At 32.2% G+C, this 15,104-nt stretch overlaps 1 protein-coding gene across 6 annotated transcripts in view; it reads left to right on the plus strand.

Moving 5' to 3' along the window:
- LOC130441295 (calcium/calmodulin-dependent protein kinase kinase 1) overlaps positions 1–15,104 on the plus strand; it is a 539,168-nt gene that overhangs the window by 202,870 nt on the left and 321,194 nt on the right. The window contains exon 2 of one of the 6 annotated variants that reach the window (XM_056774914.1): positions 7,103–7,143. The exons of 4 other annotated variants lie outside the window; for them this stretch is intronic. Coding sequence is in view for 1 of the 2 variants with exons in the window: in XM_056774913.1 (XP_056630891.1) it covers positions 14,482–14,501 (20 nt within the window). In the remaining variant the exon portion in view is untranslated. Of the gene's footprint in view, positions 1–7,102; positions 7,144–14,273; positions 14,502–15,104 lie in introns of those variants that run through there. One more of the 6 variants, XM_056774913.1, reaches the window with a different exon arrangement.

Consider the following 15,104-nt stretch of genomic DNA (forward strand, 5'->3'; position numbering starts at 1 on the left):
TACCTGATATTTCTTTTACTCTTGGTTTTTCACTCATGTATTGGAACGAAGTCTTTTCCAGCTAGATTATGAGAGTTTTCGTAGTGGGATTGTAGCAAAATTATACACCAAAGTGTACTAACTCTAATATATTTCCGGGCTTCCGAATACTTATGTATTGATCGTCTGGAAATTAATTAGTTAAACATTGCGTCGTTTTAAATTTCGTCGATTCTCTTAAAAAACAATCATCGATTTAAAAAAGTTATAGAAACTTTGACCCTTGAATAGAAATGTTGAGAGTATTGATTATCAATACTCCAACTTTAACAGTAAAAGGATATTACCTTAGCACAATTAATAAATTGGATAGACTTCATTAAAACCTAACTATCGGTTCAAACAAATTAACAATCTACCTGGGTAAAGGGTAGGTATACAATGTGTACCTAAGAACACACTATAATTGGAAGAAATTTTTGATTCTAGTCAACATAAAATGCGGAGGGGATATTACCTAGACAAATTTCAGGCTCAATATTATTGAAGCACTCTCTCAGTAAAAGCTCTGAACTAGGTAAACAATCCTGCACCCTTCTCTCCTATGCGGTTCCTTCTCACATCCGGCTAATGGGTAATGTAAAAGTTGATTATCTTGTAGAAAATACATTTCTCTCACTTTAAATAATTAGAAACGTAAAAGCTCGCATAAAAAATCGTCAATCGGGCAAAATCATTGGAATCCAGTTACTTCGGATCTTCGTAATATTCAAAAAACATTTAATGAACTTAGATCTGTATAAACGAAATAAGACTGTTATTTGCAGAATACATATTGGCCACATTCGACTCATATATGGTTATCTAATTTCAGCATATCCGCTAAATTGCCTACAATGTCACTCAAAGCTGTAAGAACATATTTTTTCTTATGGCTAACACTGAGCAATACTGAAGCAAAAAAATGTATTTTGAAGTCGCGCAAACCGGCGGTATCTAAAAAACAATAAATGAATAGAAATTAGTTTCAAATTCTCTGAATAGTTTTTCAAATAAATTTGCTATCATGTCTTCGTTATGATCAATAGGTGTTTGTTTTTAGCTGATAATAATGAAGCATAAGATACAAAATCGTTTTTGGTTCCAACGAGTAGTAATATAAGACTTTTTACTTTAGAGCATGGCCTACTAAAACGGAAGTTTCTACTATATTGTACTCAATCATAATCAACTACATCATGATGATCGAATTTATCAATTTATTTCATCAAGAAAAATAATTGATCTGTTAAAATGTCATGAGCTTTCCAATTTCAACTACTGCAAGTAATATTGTATTATCCTTCCCGATTTGATAATAAATTAGTGCTTATCATGTTTTTTCTGTTTAATACCTACTTATTACAACTTGATGCTCCTATTATATATTATATTTATATTTCTAGTGTGATCAGAATCAACTCGTTTGATTGATGAATATTTTCCTTTTTGAATGACATGGGTCGGCAAAGAAAATTTTTATTGAAAATTATGTCCTGAATCCAAATATAACTGCCGTTTTCTTCCATCACCCACCATTTTTGGTGGAGCCCCGGTCTTCTATTTTTACCACTTTTCGATGATAATAATAAACTTATGGACATTTATTCAAAATGAATAGGCGAAAAGAACTTTTTCATCTGGAAATAATTATAAATAATCATCAATATTTGGTGCTTTCATTTATACCCTGAGATAAAGCTGTGTCGTCCCAAAAACCAGCAAAAATCTCTACAGTTTAGCGATGTCTTGATGGAACCGTTCCCCGTGTTGATCGGAGACAGCTCCTAAATTTTCAGGACAGTCCAGATGCGGGTGAATATATGTATATATGGATTTGGGGTCTCGTATACACTACGACGCAAAGGATCTATTGTGTCCCCCTATCAATGGTATCTTTGGTTCCTTTTTTCCTTGTATATATGTATGGATTTTGGGGTCTCGAATACATTGTGACCCAAAGGATCCATTGTGTCTTCCTTTCTTGCTTCAATACTGGAGAACCCTGTGTTTACAGCTGATCCATCAATACCACTCCTTTTGAAAAGTCTAGAAAGTGGGATGTCTTTAATTGTCAGAGATCTTCGTCTTCTATTTTATTCGGACCCAGGTAAAGTGCTCTGGAGTTCCTGGATAGAGGTTTCGTCCTCTGTGCAACAAAATCTGCACGCCGCATTATCTGCTGGGTCTAGCGTTTTCAGGTGTTTGTTGAGGCGACCGTGCGTCGATAGAACCGTTCCCCGTCTTCATCGGAAACTGCTATAAATTTTTAGGACAGTCTAGATGCGGGTGGAGTAAGTGTACTTCAAGAGACATGTTACATCCCATGGCCTTGTACGCTAACAGTAATTTCTCGACGTGGGCGACATAATCATCATTCTTGTGTTCATCCAAAAAGTTTTTATACACGTTTTAGAATGCAAGACAAGCACGTTTTCCTTTTTGATTTAGTTGCTGGAAAAGTTGTCTAATTTGTAGATCCACAAAAACTCCTCGATTTTAGTGTCATTAAGACGAGGAAGTTTAATTTTCGTCGCTTGCATTTTTCTGACCAGGGGTAATATTTTTTCGCAGATACCAGCTCCTACGATCTAATGTTTGTCCCGGGCTCGGCTGCCTTATTCACAGAGAAAGCAGTAATATTTTGTGAACCCTCATTGCAGGCTCGTGACTAGAGTAACAACTTGAAAGTCAGCGCAAAGTTTCAATTCATAATCACGATAACTATTTTTATCTATGATCGTGATGATATTTTCGTACGTCTCCTTCATGTAAACAGAGTATGCAACTGAAATTTATGGTAAGTTATTCCTATTTGCCAACAGGACAACTTCTAAGATTGTTTTACGCCCTTTTCAAAGAGATTCAACTGTTGAAGTTGCGATCAAAGAAATTGTTATTTAGTCTTATGTAACTCCAAATCCCTGACGAGATTGACTAAGCAGGTGAGGTTGCCGAGAAACTGAAGTAGCCGAATTTTCCCCATCATCGGTGAACGTATAATTCGATGGACCAGGTTGTAAATCAGAGTGTTTCAATTTCCTTTGTCTCCAGACTATAAGTTTGTGAGAGCACTGAAATTGGCAAAGACTCGTTGAGAGGAACATGTCTTGGAACTGAATCAATATTGGGATACTGCTTGTATGCTTTCTTTTTCGAAAAAAACCGACGGTGAAAATTATACCGAAGTAATAGTCTGTAAGATGACAGCGAGGTGCACGCCAAACCATGGGTACATCAAATGGCATTGATTGACGGGTACCTTTGAGCCATTAGGTCAAATTTCTATAACAAGTCAAACAAAAAACTGATGAAGCCCTAGTCTTGTCCTGGTCATTAACTTGGCAAACGAAGTGAAATTCAGAAGCAGTTTGAAGAAGTGGAGAAAGGGGTTTTCGTTGCGCTTTTGAAGTAAATTCCTGGCAGGCTCAGCAGAAGCTATCGGGGGGATTTTTGCATTCGCGTGGCATGATTAAAAATTAATCAATACCTGATATTAACAACAAATCATAACTATGCATTTGGAAAAACCCAAAGTGGGAGTATTTTTACTGTTTTACTCAGATGATCAATCCGGAAACATAGAATTCATGCTTAAAACGTTGAAAAGTCAACTCTTCAACTGATATACGAGTAGATGTACTTATCGAAACAAAGTAGTACTATAAAGGAACGACTAGAGTTATTGCGAGTTTGTCTATTTTTGTTATGCGTAACAAAATGTCATAATCAGATATCTTTTATCGATGCCTAAAGAATGTATTCTGTATAGGGTCATTATTAACTTTTTGTCCGAAAAATATGAATCGATGCAATTTCTTGTATAAGTTTAATTCTTTCTCTTTCTTCATGTTAGTTCGTTCACAAGGTGATTTGTGAAATTGATTATAAATTTTAATGATATACTATAATAAAGCAATCGAATGGTATTAGTGACATTCCAGGACTGGAAAAATCAATCTATGTATTCGTATTGAATATTTCAACCTGTATATTTCCCTTTAAATGCTATACATGATATTCAAATTACATCAATAACCAATAAAAACGACAAATACAAATAATGTTGTCGCACTTTCATTCAATTTTTAGTTAACGATCAATTCTTACCAAACATAAAACAACCATTAATTATTATTATATTATTATATTAATTTGTACAAATTTTATAAATTTTAAGTATTTCAACTGAAATGAGAACCTACAGCATAATATAATGTGTATGTATAAATTCAACTACATCTTTACTGTCACTTTGTATCATCATCAATCGCATTGTTCCATTATTTTCGTTATATAATGAATTAAATTGATTGTATGTGTGTTGATTACAACTTGTTGAAATTTTATGTCAGATAATAATACACTGTATCAACTGTACCAAATAAAAGTATCGAGCAATTATTAAAAGTTTTAAAATCAAGATTGGCATTTCTTGATACTTTATACATGGTCATTATTGTCATTATCAAGCGTTATTTATATGTATTTTTGTTTATGGATTTTGTAATGGCAATGATAGAGCTGCTGCTAGGGAATATCACAGAAGATCGTCGAACTCTTAGGCATCCAACATTTGGGTCAGTTTTTGAATACAATCGAGAAAATGTGCACTTTTCCTAGTGGAAAAACAGAATAACATGTAGATGGAGAGTAGGAAGATGAAATTATTGAAGCTGTTACTATAACATCTCAATAAACACTAGACAAGTAAGTCGAGAACTTAATTCTATTCATTCAAAAGTAAGTAGAGTCTTAAAAGAAAATCATCTGTACCCATATCATATTCAAATGGTTCAAGGACTACATCCTGGAGATGGAATCCATAGGTTGGAATTTTGTAGATGGATTAATAATTATCAATCATCGCTGTAAAGGACACTATTCACCGATGAAGTCCAATCAACGGAAGACAGAATAAATAATTTCCGTAATCCATATGTGTAGGCAAAAGAAAGTCCTTTAAGAGAACAGGTCTACAAAATATTTGGCCTAATTTGCTTTCCAACGCGAATATTGTTACCTAAGGGATGTATTCATCCCACTTTTTACGGGCAGTGACACAACATCTAAATAATGTTTATGGCAACAAGTGGATAGGACGTGAAAGCTCCATTTCATTGCCTTCAAGATCCCCTGATTTCAATTCCATTGATTACCATCTTTGGGGACCATTGAAGCTAGTTCACACAGAGAATATTAATAACTGATAACAAATAATTAACACAATTAAATTTTTTTGTAATATAAATAAATATTATTACTATTATTTTCATTTTGTTGCAATTATAGTTTTAAAATTGTTGCTTATTTTTGTTATCAGTTACTGTATTTTGTTGTTTGGTGTGTGTCGTTGTGGTAATTCGATACAGTTTATTATTTTAGTCCGAATATTTGAAATGAATAATATTTGTTTAAATTAATAATTCTTTATTTGATACGCCATTATTTTTTATTGTTCATTAAAAATTTGATACAAATGCGGTCACCTCAGCGTATATGTCGTTATTTATTATTTATGTAGATTTAAAATCCCTTTATTGAATTGAAAAAATATTCAATACGAATCCCTAAATAGGTTTGTGTCTACTAAGAATAAATCGGATGGCTTTAAGTTTCTCATGATTAACCATGATAATTAGTAAATAAAAATACAACTTTTCTAAAAAAATAAAAGATTAATAATATTTTTGGAAAATAAAATCGACAAAATGGGACGTTTAATCATGAGACATTAAACACCAATCAGAAAAGCGTGACGTCACACCTCGCGAAACGCTATGTTGTAGCTGTCATTTTCGTATAAATTGACCAGGTTATTTTGAGTTCTCAGCAACTATTATTAAATTAATAAAGTTCTTTTTTAGTTTAAATTTGAAAGACAGGTATAATTTGCCATGGGCAGGATTTAACAAAGCAAACTGCAGTAATGTGCCCAAAATTGACGCTTAATTTTGTTCATCGAAAGTCCGCACTGTTAAAACTTATATGTAAGTATTATGTAAAGAAGAAACAAAGTCTTATTTAATTAGCAGTTACTAGTCAGAGAGACGCATTTACCAACTGTGGAATGAAAATACTTTTTGATTGAGGTTAGGGAATACAAAGTTTCTTAATTAAGTCATAACATTTTATATGTTATGTGTGGTATATTATGGTAGATTTTGCAAAATTCATTTCTTTTACTATACATTTATAAATAGATACAGTAAGTTTTGTTTCATACTTACATTAAAATGATCTTCACAGAAATAATTTGTGGAATTAGTTGATAAAGTAAGAGCATCTTGTCTCCTCGCTATGTTTAACCACTTTCTTCGTATTTCTTTATTGTTTGGAACGTATATGAAAAATTTGTCTGGCGTTTTCAAAGTTGCACTTACACACAGTAAGTTATAGAGTATGTATAATACAAGGAATTCATTATTTATCAAAAATCGTAAATGACTGTTATAAACAAACACAGCTGTTTAGCGAGGTGTGACGTCATTCAAGACGCCATGACAGTCTCAAAATACTAACGTAAATAACCTATTTATCTCAAAATAATATATTTTTGGGGTGAAATAGATGCTAATCTATAGTTTTAAACTAAATTCCAAATTTTTTCTACTAGCCCTATTACTGATTTTTCCAAAATTGGTCTTGGAAATTTTAAGTTTGGCTAATAGCTGTGTAAACACAATAGCCAATTAAAATTTACGGTCAATTTCACAAATCACCCTGTAAATTGATAAATAATAGGATTTAATACTTTTTAGTAGGCACATGAAACGGTCCTTGAGGGAATCTACATATGATAGAAGTATGTAAGAACCTCATGACTCACACTGTATAACCAAAAAATTGATAAAAATTTTCCGGTAATCAGTACATATAAATTCGAGGTTATTTCTGGGATAACAACCTAGAACTAATAAAATTTAGTTGGGGGGAAATATGGAAAATAAAATCTAATTTAAAATTCAGAACTTTATGTTTTTTCCATTGCGATATTGATATGATAATTATTATCTTATTTGATACATTTCTTTGAGGTGAAATTGAATAGAATTATGAATTTTAGAAATATCTTTTGTTCCAGGTACGATTCACGATTTCCGCGTTCAAAAATAAAAATAAGTGGTGAGTAATTTTCATAATACGGATTGTATTAATATTTGAAAATCAAAATAAAAAAATAACTAATACAATTATGATTAACACAGAAAATTAAAAAAATATTTTTAATAAATTTTCCTCCATTCCTGCCACCAGCTCAGCAATCAGTAGTTTGATAATATATATTTAATTGAAAAATTGTGCTTTTATGAACAAAATTAGAAATGTTTATGACTCTTGTTAATATTAGAAATAGTTTGGAAAAACTTACAAGCCTCTTGATACAAAATATAAAACAAAATATTCTAATTACCTTTTTACTCTATTACGTTGCTTTTAATACCCTTTATGGATACGTTATCAATTGGAAGGTTATTGTATTTCACTTAGAGTTTCGGAGGTATGTTCTTACAATGTTAATGTTCGAGAGAGAAGAGAACTGAACTACCTGATTCCTAAACTTAATACATTTTGGATTTTATAATCCATTCTATAGATAGATCTAAACCTGGTTTTATGAACTATAGCTTGAAAACCTTTTTCTCTTCATTTCAGGAAATACCAAAATATATTTATGACAAGGTTAAAAAGTTTTTTCTATGTCCGTTATAATATTCACGTTTTTTTTTTTCATTCTTTGCATTCATAAAGAATGTAATTTCTGAATCGGTCAAAAACCGTGAGAAAAAGTACCAAAGCGGTTCATTTTTTTAACGCTTTTGCGTTGAAAAAAGTGCCGTAACGTGCCATTTTTTAACGCAATTATAAAATTGTTTTATCAAAATAAAGAGCTGTGAAAGCTTTCTTTCTGTCTGTCATACTTTTATTTCTTGATATTCATTCAAGAAAATCCGTTTTGTGTCTAATTAAAAGGAGTGTATTATTATTATTATTATTAGTGATGGAGAGTAATAGTGAAGAAAGTTTAAACTGCACACTAGAAGATGTTGTTGATTCGGCAACTGCAGCGACTATGAATCTTCTCCCTGAGAAATCCAGGGAACAGTAGATAAAGGAATATAATTCCTTTATGGAATGGCGTACTAAAAAAGGCTTAAACAGCTTAACAGAAAGAGTGTTACTATCTTACTTTGAAACTAAATCCAAAATGTGGAAGTCTTCAACACTTCAGTTGAGCTCTATGGAGGGAGGAATTATATAAAATGAAGTCTAACGATATTGATAATACAGAAAATGTTTTAATTATCACAGTACCTGATACAAAAACTCATTTTCATCATCGATTTACAGTTATTTGTGAAATATCTGACAATAGATTGCATTTGGTAAACATTTATAAAAAATATAAAAATTCACGATTCACAAATTTTAAAACAGATCATTTCTGTTTGCAGTATAGAAATGGTAAAAGCAAAACTCGAGCTGTAGGTATCAATACCTTTTCAAAAATACCCTCGCTTATCGCAATATATTTGAATTCAACTCATCCAAAAAACTACACTGGGCATACATTTCGACGCTCTTCGGCGTCTCTATTAGTGGATTCCGGTGGTGATATAATTCAACTAAAAAAGCACGGTGGGTGGAAATCCAACACAGTTGCGTAGGGTTACGTAGACGACTCAATAAAAAACAAAATGGATTCCACAGTGAAAATTTTAATGGGTACAACAACAAGAAACATTATAAATAATAACGACACTACCAATAATCCAATAAGTACTAATACAGCTATAGACGATGTTATTTCTTTGAACTCGTTAAATGTTGCCAATTCAGGTGCCAATAGTAATGTAACTTCTTCCTCACTTCAAATTAATAATGTTCACAGTTGTGCTTTTAATATTACCATGACAAAATATTTAATATTATATAAATATTTAATGAAAGTTTTATTGAATTTCTTTGAGTCTACGGACGTAGAAAAATTTTTCTAATGAAACTCGTGAGTAAAGTAACTTTTTTTCACTTGTAGGAATTGCCGTCAAATCGTCCTATTCGTGAAAAAAGTATTACATTACTCGCTTGTTGCATAAATAACTATTAACAGATCAGAAAACTACTTCCAAAATCATGTCTGAATCAACATTATAAAAGTACAATATTTTGAAAGAGAAGTCTTTTTGCATTTAATATTCCCATACTTTGTTTAAATGTTATAATAAACACGTAAAAATATACATTTTATTGAAAATAAAACTTTTCAAAATGTGCACTTATAAAAAAGGTTTGTCAACACTAATATTCAGTGTAAGCTCTTCTATTCTAGAACAGGATAGGAGTCAACCCCCGCAGCAAAAAAGTAAATTTTCATTTAGCTTTTAGGAAATAGTTCAATCGCCATAATTAGTTCTTGCTTATTGACCAGTGAATTAGACCTTCCAAATATTGTCCCTCCCATCATATTACACGTGTTTAATCTGATCCTTATCCTCTCATTACTTCTCAGTTCTTATCTCATTACTTGAATAATTGGTGGAATGACATATTCCAGGGTTCATATTTCCTATGAATGTCTATGTGTAATATACAGTTAAGTCTTGTGCATTCATACTTAAAATCTTTTTAAAACGTCTTGGTTTCTCCTTAAAGGATTAATTTCTCCAGCAAAAATTAGTTGCGCTTTAGGTCTGGTCCTAACTAACTCATCAGAGGCAAAGGTATTTCCATTGCTCCAATGCGGTGAAAGCCAATTCATGCTTACGTTAGAAGAGTGACTATGCGTTGTGTAGTGGATCCAGGCTCACTTAGATCTTTGGCAGCAGCAAATCTACGACAAAACGTAATTACGTACGATCCATAAGTTCGTCTGAAATGTGTTCAACTGCTGCTATTCTTATTTTGGGGTGACGCCTTAGACTACATTGTGATTTTTTCTCCCATTGTGTACTTTGAATGCTTGTCACCGTGACTCCTAGAAGATGTCCAGTTTCTAGTAACTATCTGATACAGATCATTCTAGGTTTATCAAATTTTATTCAAATTGAGTGACTATTAAATTTGTTGATACAGAGTGAATCATTTTGACATTGACATGTCTTATGTCTTGCAATTGCAAAGAACGTTATATAGACTCTCATTCAGAGATTTTAATCTGAACTGAATACACACCAGTCTGTGCCATCATTTGATTTGTGTATATAAACACTCCAAACGCTCTTTGGCGCCATCCTCACTTACAGTTACAATTTTCTCGTAAAATCGAACCGTAGTCGCCGATATTATAAAATAAAATGTATTGATATAAGAGGTGTATCTGATATATCAAAAACATAATAGTTTGTATCTGATTTTGTTTAGAACTTCAATAACATAAACTGCTGTTTTTAGGAGAAAATAACTACTTTCCTGCTCTTGCCTCGACGAATATTGAATTACATCTCGATCCTTTTGTCGATATTGGGATGTGTAAGACGGAAAATTGCAGTATCCCTTGGCCGGGTTCGATATTATCAAGTCTCATCAGATAGATCTTACATCCTCTCGTTTGGAGTCTCTAATCTAAACTGAAGACAACACCAACCAGCATTGCTATTTGGATCAGGTAGCACTTCAGCAACTGCTCTGTGGCACTATCCACACCACAATTTTAGGATTGATCAAAACGGCAAAATTGCTAGTATAATTCACTACGAGGACCTAAAGTTGAATTTTCGGCCCTGCACGAGGCGAAGTGATTTGAGGTTTCAACTTTTTGCCCGTGTAGTGTGTAGGTGCAGGAACGAAAGTTAAATATTTACTTTCCCTCGGGCATCATGACGCGCAGGACCGAGATTTCAAGTTTTGGCCCATGTAGTGTAATCCACGCGTGAACTACTCACAGGGAGTAAATATTAAACTTCCGCCCCCGATATTAGGGACGAAAGTAAGTACTTTCGAGCAAGGTATGGAGGAAAATATAAAATCATTAGAAATAAATTTAAGTAAACAAAAATAATACTTTCCCAAAAAAATAAACAATTTAAGCAACTTCATATAATTATTACGAACATTAATTTATTTAATCCAGTGTTAAGTTTTGATCGAAAACACCGAGAGGAATCAATATTGTGTAGATGTAGTCGATGTGATGTATGTGTATGTGTCACCGGCAAATCATGTAATCCAGGCAAACTATGAAATGCCTAGGTATTCTATAAAATGCCGGATCTTTTTAGGCGAAGTATGGAATCGAGCATTCATTCCATGATTTGACTAGGCATTCTATGAAATTTCTAGATATTATATGAAATTCCGGAGTGAACTTAGGTCATGTATATAATATTCATATTAACTACGTGAGTTTGTATTAAAAGATACTTTATTTATCTTCTGACGATTGACGTTACGAGTAAAGTTTACAACTGATAAGTAATTGTACGTACTGTTTATATAACAATGAATGCAGAACGAAACTATTGAAAAATATAACACTGTATATACAGAGTTATAAAAAAAATTTCAATCAAATTATTCATATAAATTAGAAACAGTCGTCTTAATGTAAAAAAGTCTATTACTAAAATCAATCTTCGCTGCATATCCACCTTTTTGTTTTTGCATGAGGAATTGTTGTGGCATTTTGAATTTCATTGAACTTTATGTTTGACGCAGTTAGGTTAGGTTAAATTAGGTTAGGTTAGGTTAGGTTAGGTTAGGTTAGGTTAGTTTAGGTTAGTTTAGGTTAGTTTAGGTTAGTTTAGGTTAGTTTAGGTTAGGTTAGGTTAGGTCAGGATAGGTTAGGTTAGGTTATATCAGGTTAGATTACGTTAGCTATATTAATAGACGATAAATAAAGTATCATTTAATACAAACGTGGTGAGTTTATTTCTCCATTCTCAATTTCAGTTTTGCTAGAAACTTGAATTTCTGTAATTTCTGTTTACTCGTAAAGAACTATTTACAGATATTTTTTTCAATATTCCTATTATACGGAGGTGAAATTAGCAATCCTTGCTTTATTTCATATCAAAACTATGAATTGAAATTACACTTAAATTTTTGTTTTAATTAAAACTATTGTTTATTCTCAAATTTTTTCACAAGACCAATAGCTGCAAAGAAAAAAATAAACACCAAAATTGATAACTTTTCTAATAATTTAAGTAGAAAACTGTAAATGAAATATGTAGAATGTAATATGATTCATAATAAATGCTGGAAATACCACTTATGACCAAAATACATGAACGTAACCTACGGGTCATGAATTGCCGTAACACGTTTATAAAAAAAAAACAATAAGAGCTCAATTCTAGTCACTCTTTTAAGAGTATATATCGGAAAGGGGTGCACTAAGGAAATTGTAATATAGGAGAGATCCATCTCAAATTCATGCGAACAATCACCTCCTGTCGCACGAAACACCCTGGACATCACTTCTATATTTATATTATTTTTATATATATATTTAATTCCTGTTACTAGCAGCTCCAAAATTATCGAGTCCTCTTCTTTCTCAAAACATAATTCGTCCGACTTTTATTCGAGATTCCTCATTTTTCTTATACATCCAATAACGAAAGTGGACATCAAATTAAGTTACAGTGATTATGTTGAAGATAAATCAATGGTTCTAGGTTTTGCTTGGATTGAGATGCGGTTTTCATTCACGAGATCCCTACACTCATCATACTCATACTTTAGTTTACTTTATTGAATTTGATGATTTGGAACAAAATTTTCTTGCTAAACGTCTCATTGCTTCTACTCTTACATATTTTACAAAGCTTTCGAATTTAGATATTGTCAAGTTGTGTTTCAACATCTTTGCCGAATAATAATACCTTACCAATTGGCGCTACGGTCCTTGAAGAACTTTGGCCTAATGGACAACTGTCCTCCATTGTTCTCGATGTTGTACTTTTCTCCGCCAGTTTTGAACGTCTAGCTCTTTTAACTTCTGTTTTACGTCGTCCTGCCATCTTATGCGTGGTCGTCCTGGTAGTCTGCGCCCTTCCGGCTTTTGCCTGTATCAAGTTTGATTCCCCGTCCCTCCGACCTCCATTCAACGTGATTAAGTCATCTTAGTCTCGCACTCTTGATCTCTGCTGGGCTCTCTATACAGGGCGTATTTTTTACGCCGAATAACAGTACTCTTTTTTAATACATCCTCTATTGTTTGGTTTGTAATTTCGTATCATGTTTTTATTATTATTTATTAAAATAAAGTACATAAATAGGTAAGACAGCTGTAATGGGATATTGGCTTGGGACTGCAGTCTGCAGAAGATAAGTATCCCAAAAGTTTCTGTCTGAAAGTACCCAATAACCAGAACATTGATTAGAAAACTGGATAAATTCATCATTGAAAATATGTTTTATGAATGTTCACAATTTACCGAAAAAGTACTGGAAGAAAAGGGATTTTCGATCCACTTTTTCTAGAGTGACTGTTGCGAAATCATGTTGACATTTTGAAGTCTATTTCATCTACGCTCAAACGTGAAATGACTTTCACATACATTTTCGTTGTTGTTCCGCGTAGGGAACCTAAAAGTAATATTCGCTAGACTATAGAACTATAGGATGGAAGTTGGCAGAAAAGTGTCAAATTTTGGAAGGAAATCCTAGGATTCCTGTTGGTGAAACGTAATAGTGTTATAATATGCTATTTGATATTTAGTAACGTCAAAATTTTTGTTGAATTAAAACATATTTATATATTCATTATCTTAATATCGTTAGCATCCTTTAAAATATCAGGGATCGATTCCCATTATAAGGGATTCAATGGTTATTTATCTCTAAGCTAAGCTAGGTTCAAATCTTGTCTCAAGGTGTATAATGTTTGTTAAATAGCAGTTCCCTATTTGAATTTGTATTTCCTTTCTCTTGCAGTTTTTCAGTAATTTTATAAAAATTCATATCAAAGAAATTGATTATATTTAGTTGAAATAATATTTTAATTATTATCCCTAAGAATAATCATATTTTATTACTCTATTTTATGCTTCCAACCATACTACATATATAAAAATTTCGAATATATAAAATGTAACGTTCCTCTATTTACTCATTAATAATTTCCAAAACAGTCTTCAATGAATGGAACCTGGAAGCGGAACTGTTGCTAATAAACACAACATACCTACAATTACGCGTTCAAGCTTCACCTTTCCTGAGTTTCAACCACTTCCCTATTCATTCGCCTGTTCTTCGGTCAGTTCGTTTTGATCGAGCTCTTCCTCTCATGCTATCAGTCCTGCGTCCTGTTATATTTCAGCTGAATTTCAACTTCGGATAAGTTAGTTCGTTCGTTCATTCCACGTGTAGTGTAACGGAACTCAGTGTTTCCCGCAACTTTACGTTGTTTTATTTGTGACCGGCGTGCTTGGAAGATATATTCATTTCACGTGTGGGGTACTGTCATTAGAATCTCGTAATTTTCGAATATTGAATTTGTAAATAAAAACATGAATAATGAACCGGTTAGTGGCGATGTAAGTACTTTTATCTGACTTTTAAGATATTGTTTTGAAACAATAGTAATTTTTTTAGCGCTAAAAACCTCAAAAAGGTTCCAAGCTGAATTTTATTCCATATTTTATATTATTAAATAATACGTGAGTCACTACTGGTAGTTTAAAAAGTTTTGAGTCACTTCTCATAAGTTAATACACATTTTTTAACTATGGTGATTATTACTCATATAATGTTTTTAAAATAAATATACACAATAAGGAATGATGATAACTCTAACATCTATTGAAAATCAATATGTCCTTGAATACTTTTATTTTTCGTTATTTCTTTGCGACTTCTCAAGAATTCGTGGAATTTCAAATCGATGATATTTATTCATATTCGGAGGTGAAGAGATTTCATATTTTCGTTATTATAATTATTTCATAGTCTTGCAGATATTCGAAGATAACTAATTCAAACAAATGTATTATATAACGATTTTCATTACAAAATCCATATACTCAATTTTTTATAATTTGATATTTAGTATACCGCATACTTCGAAAAGTAATAATTTGATACATTGTAAATTTAATAGTATCAAATATTCAATAATTCCAGTATAATTCACACTTTTT

This window comes from Diorhabda sublineata, chromosome 3 (genome assembly GCF_026230105.1).
Source record: "Diorhabda sublineata isolate icDioSubl1.1 chromosome 3, icDioSubl1.1, whole genome shotgun sequence".
Classification (NCBI taxonomy): Eukaryota; Metazoa; Arthropoda; class Insecta; order Coleoptera; family Chrysomelidae; genus Diorhabda; species Diorhabda sublineata.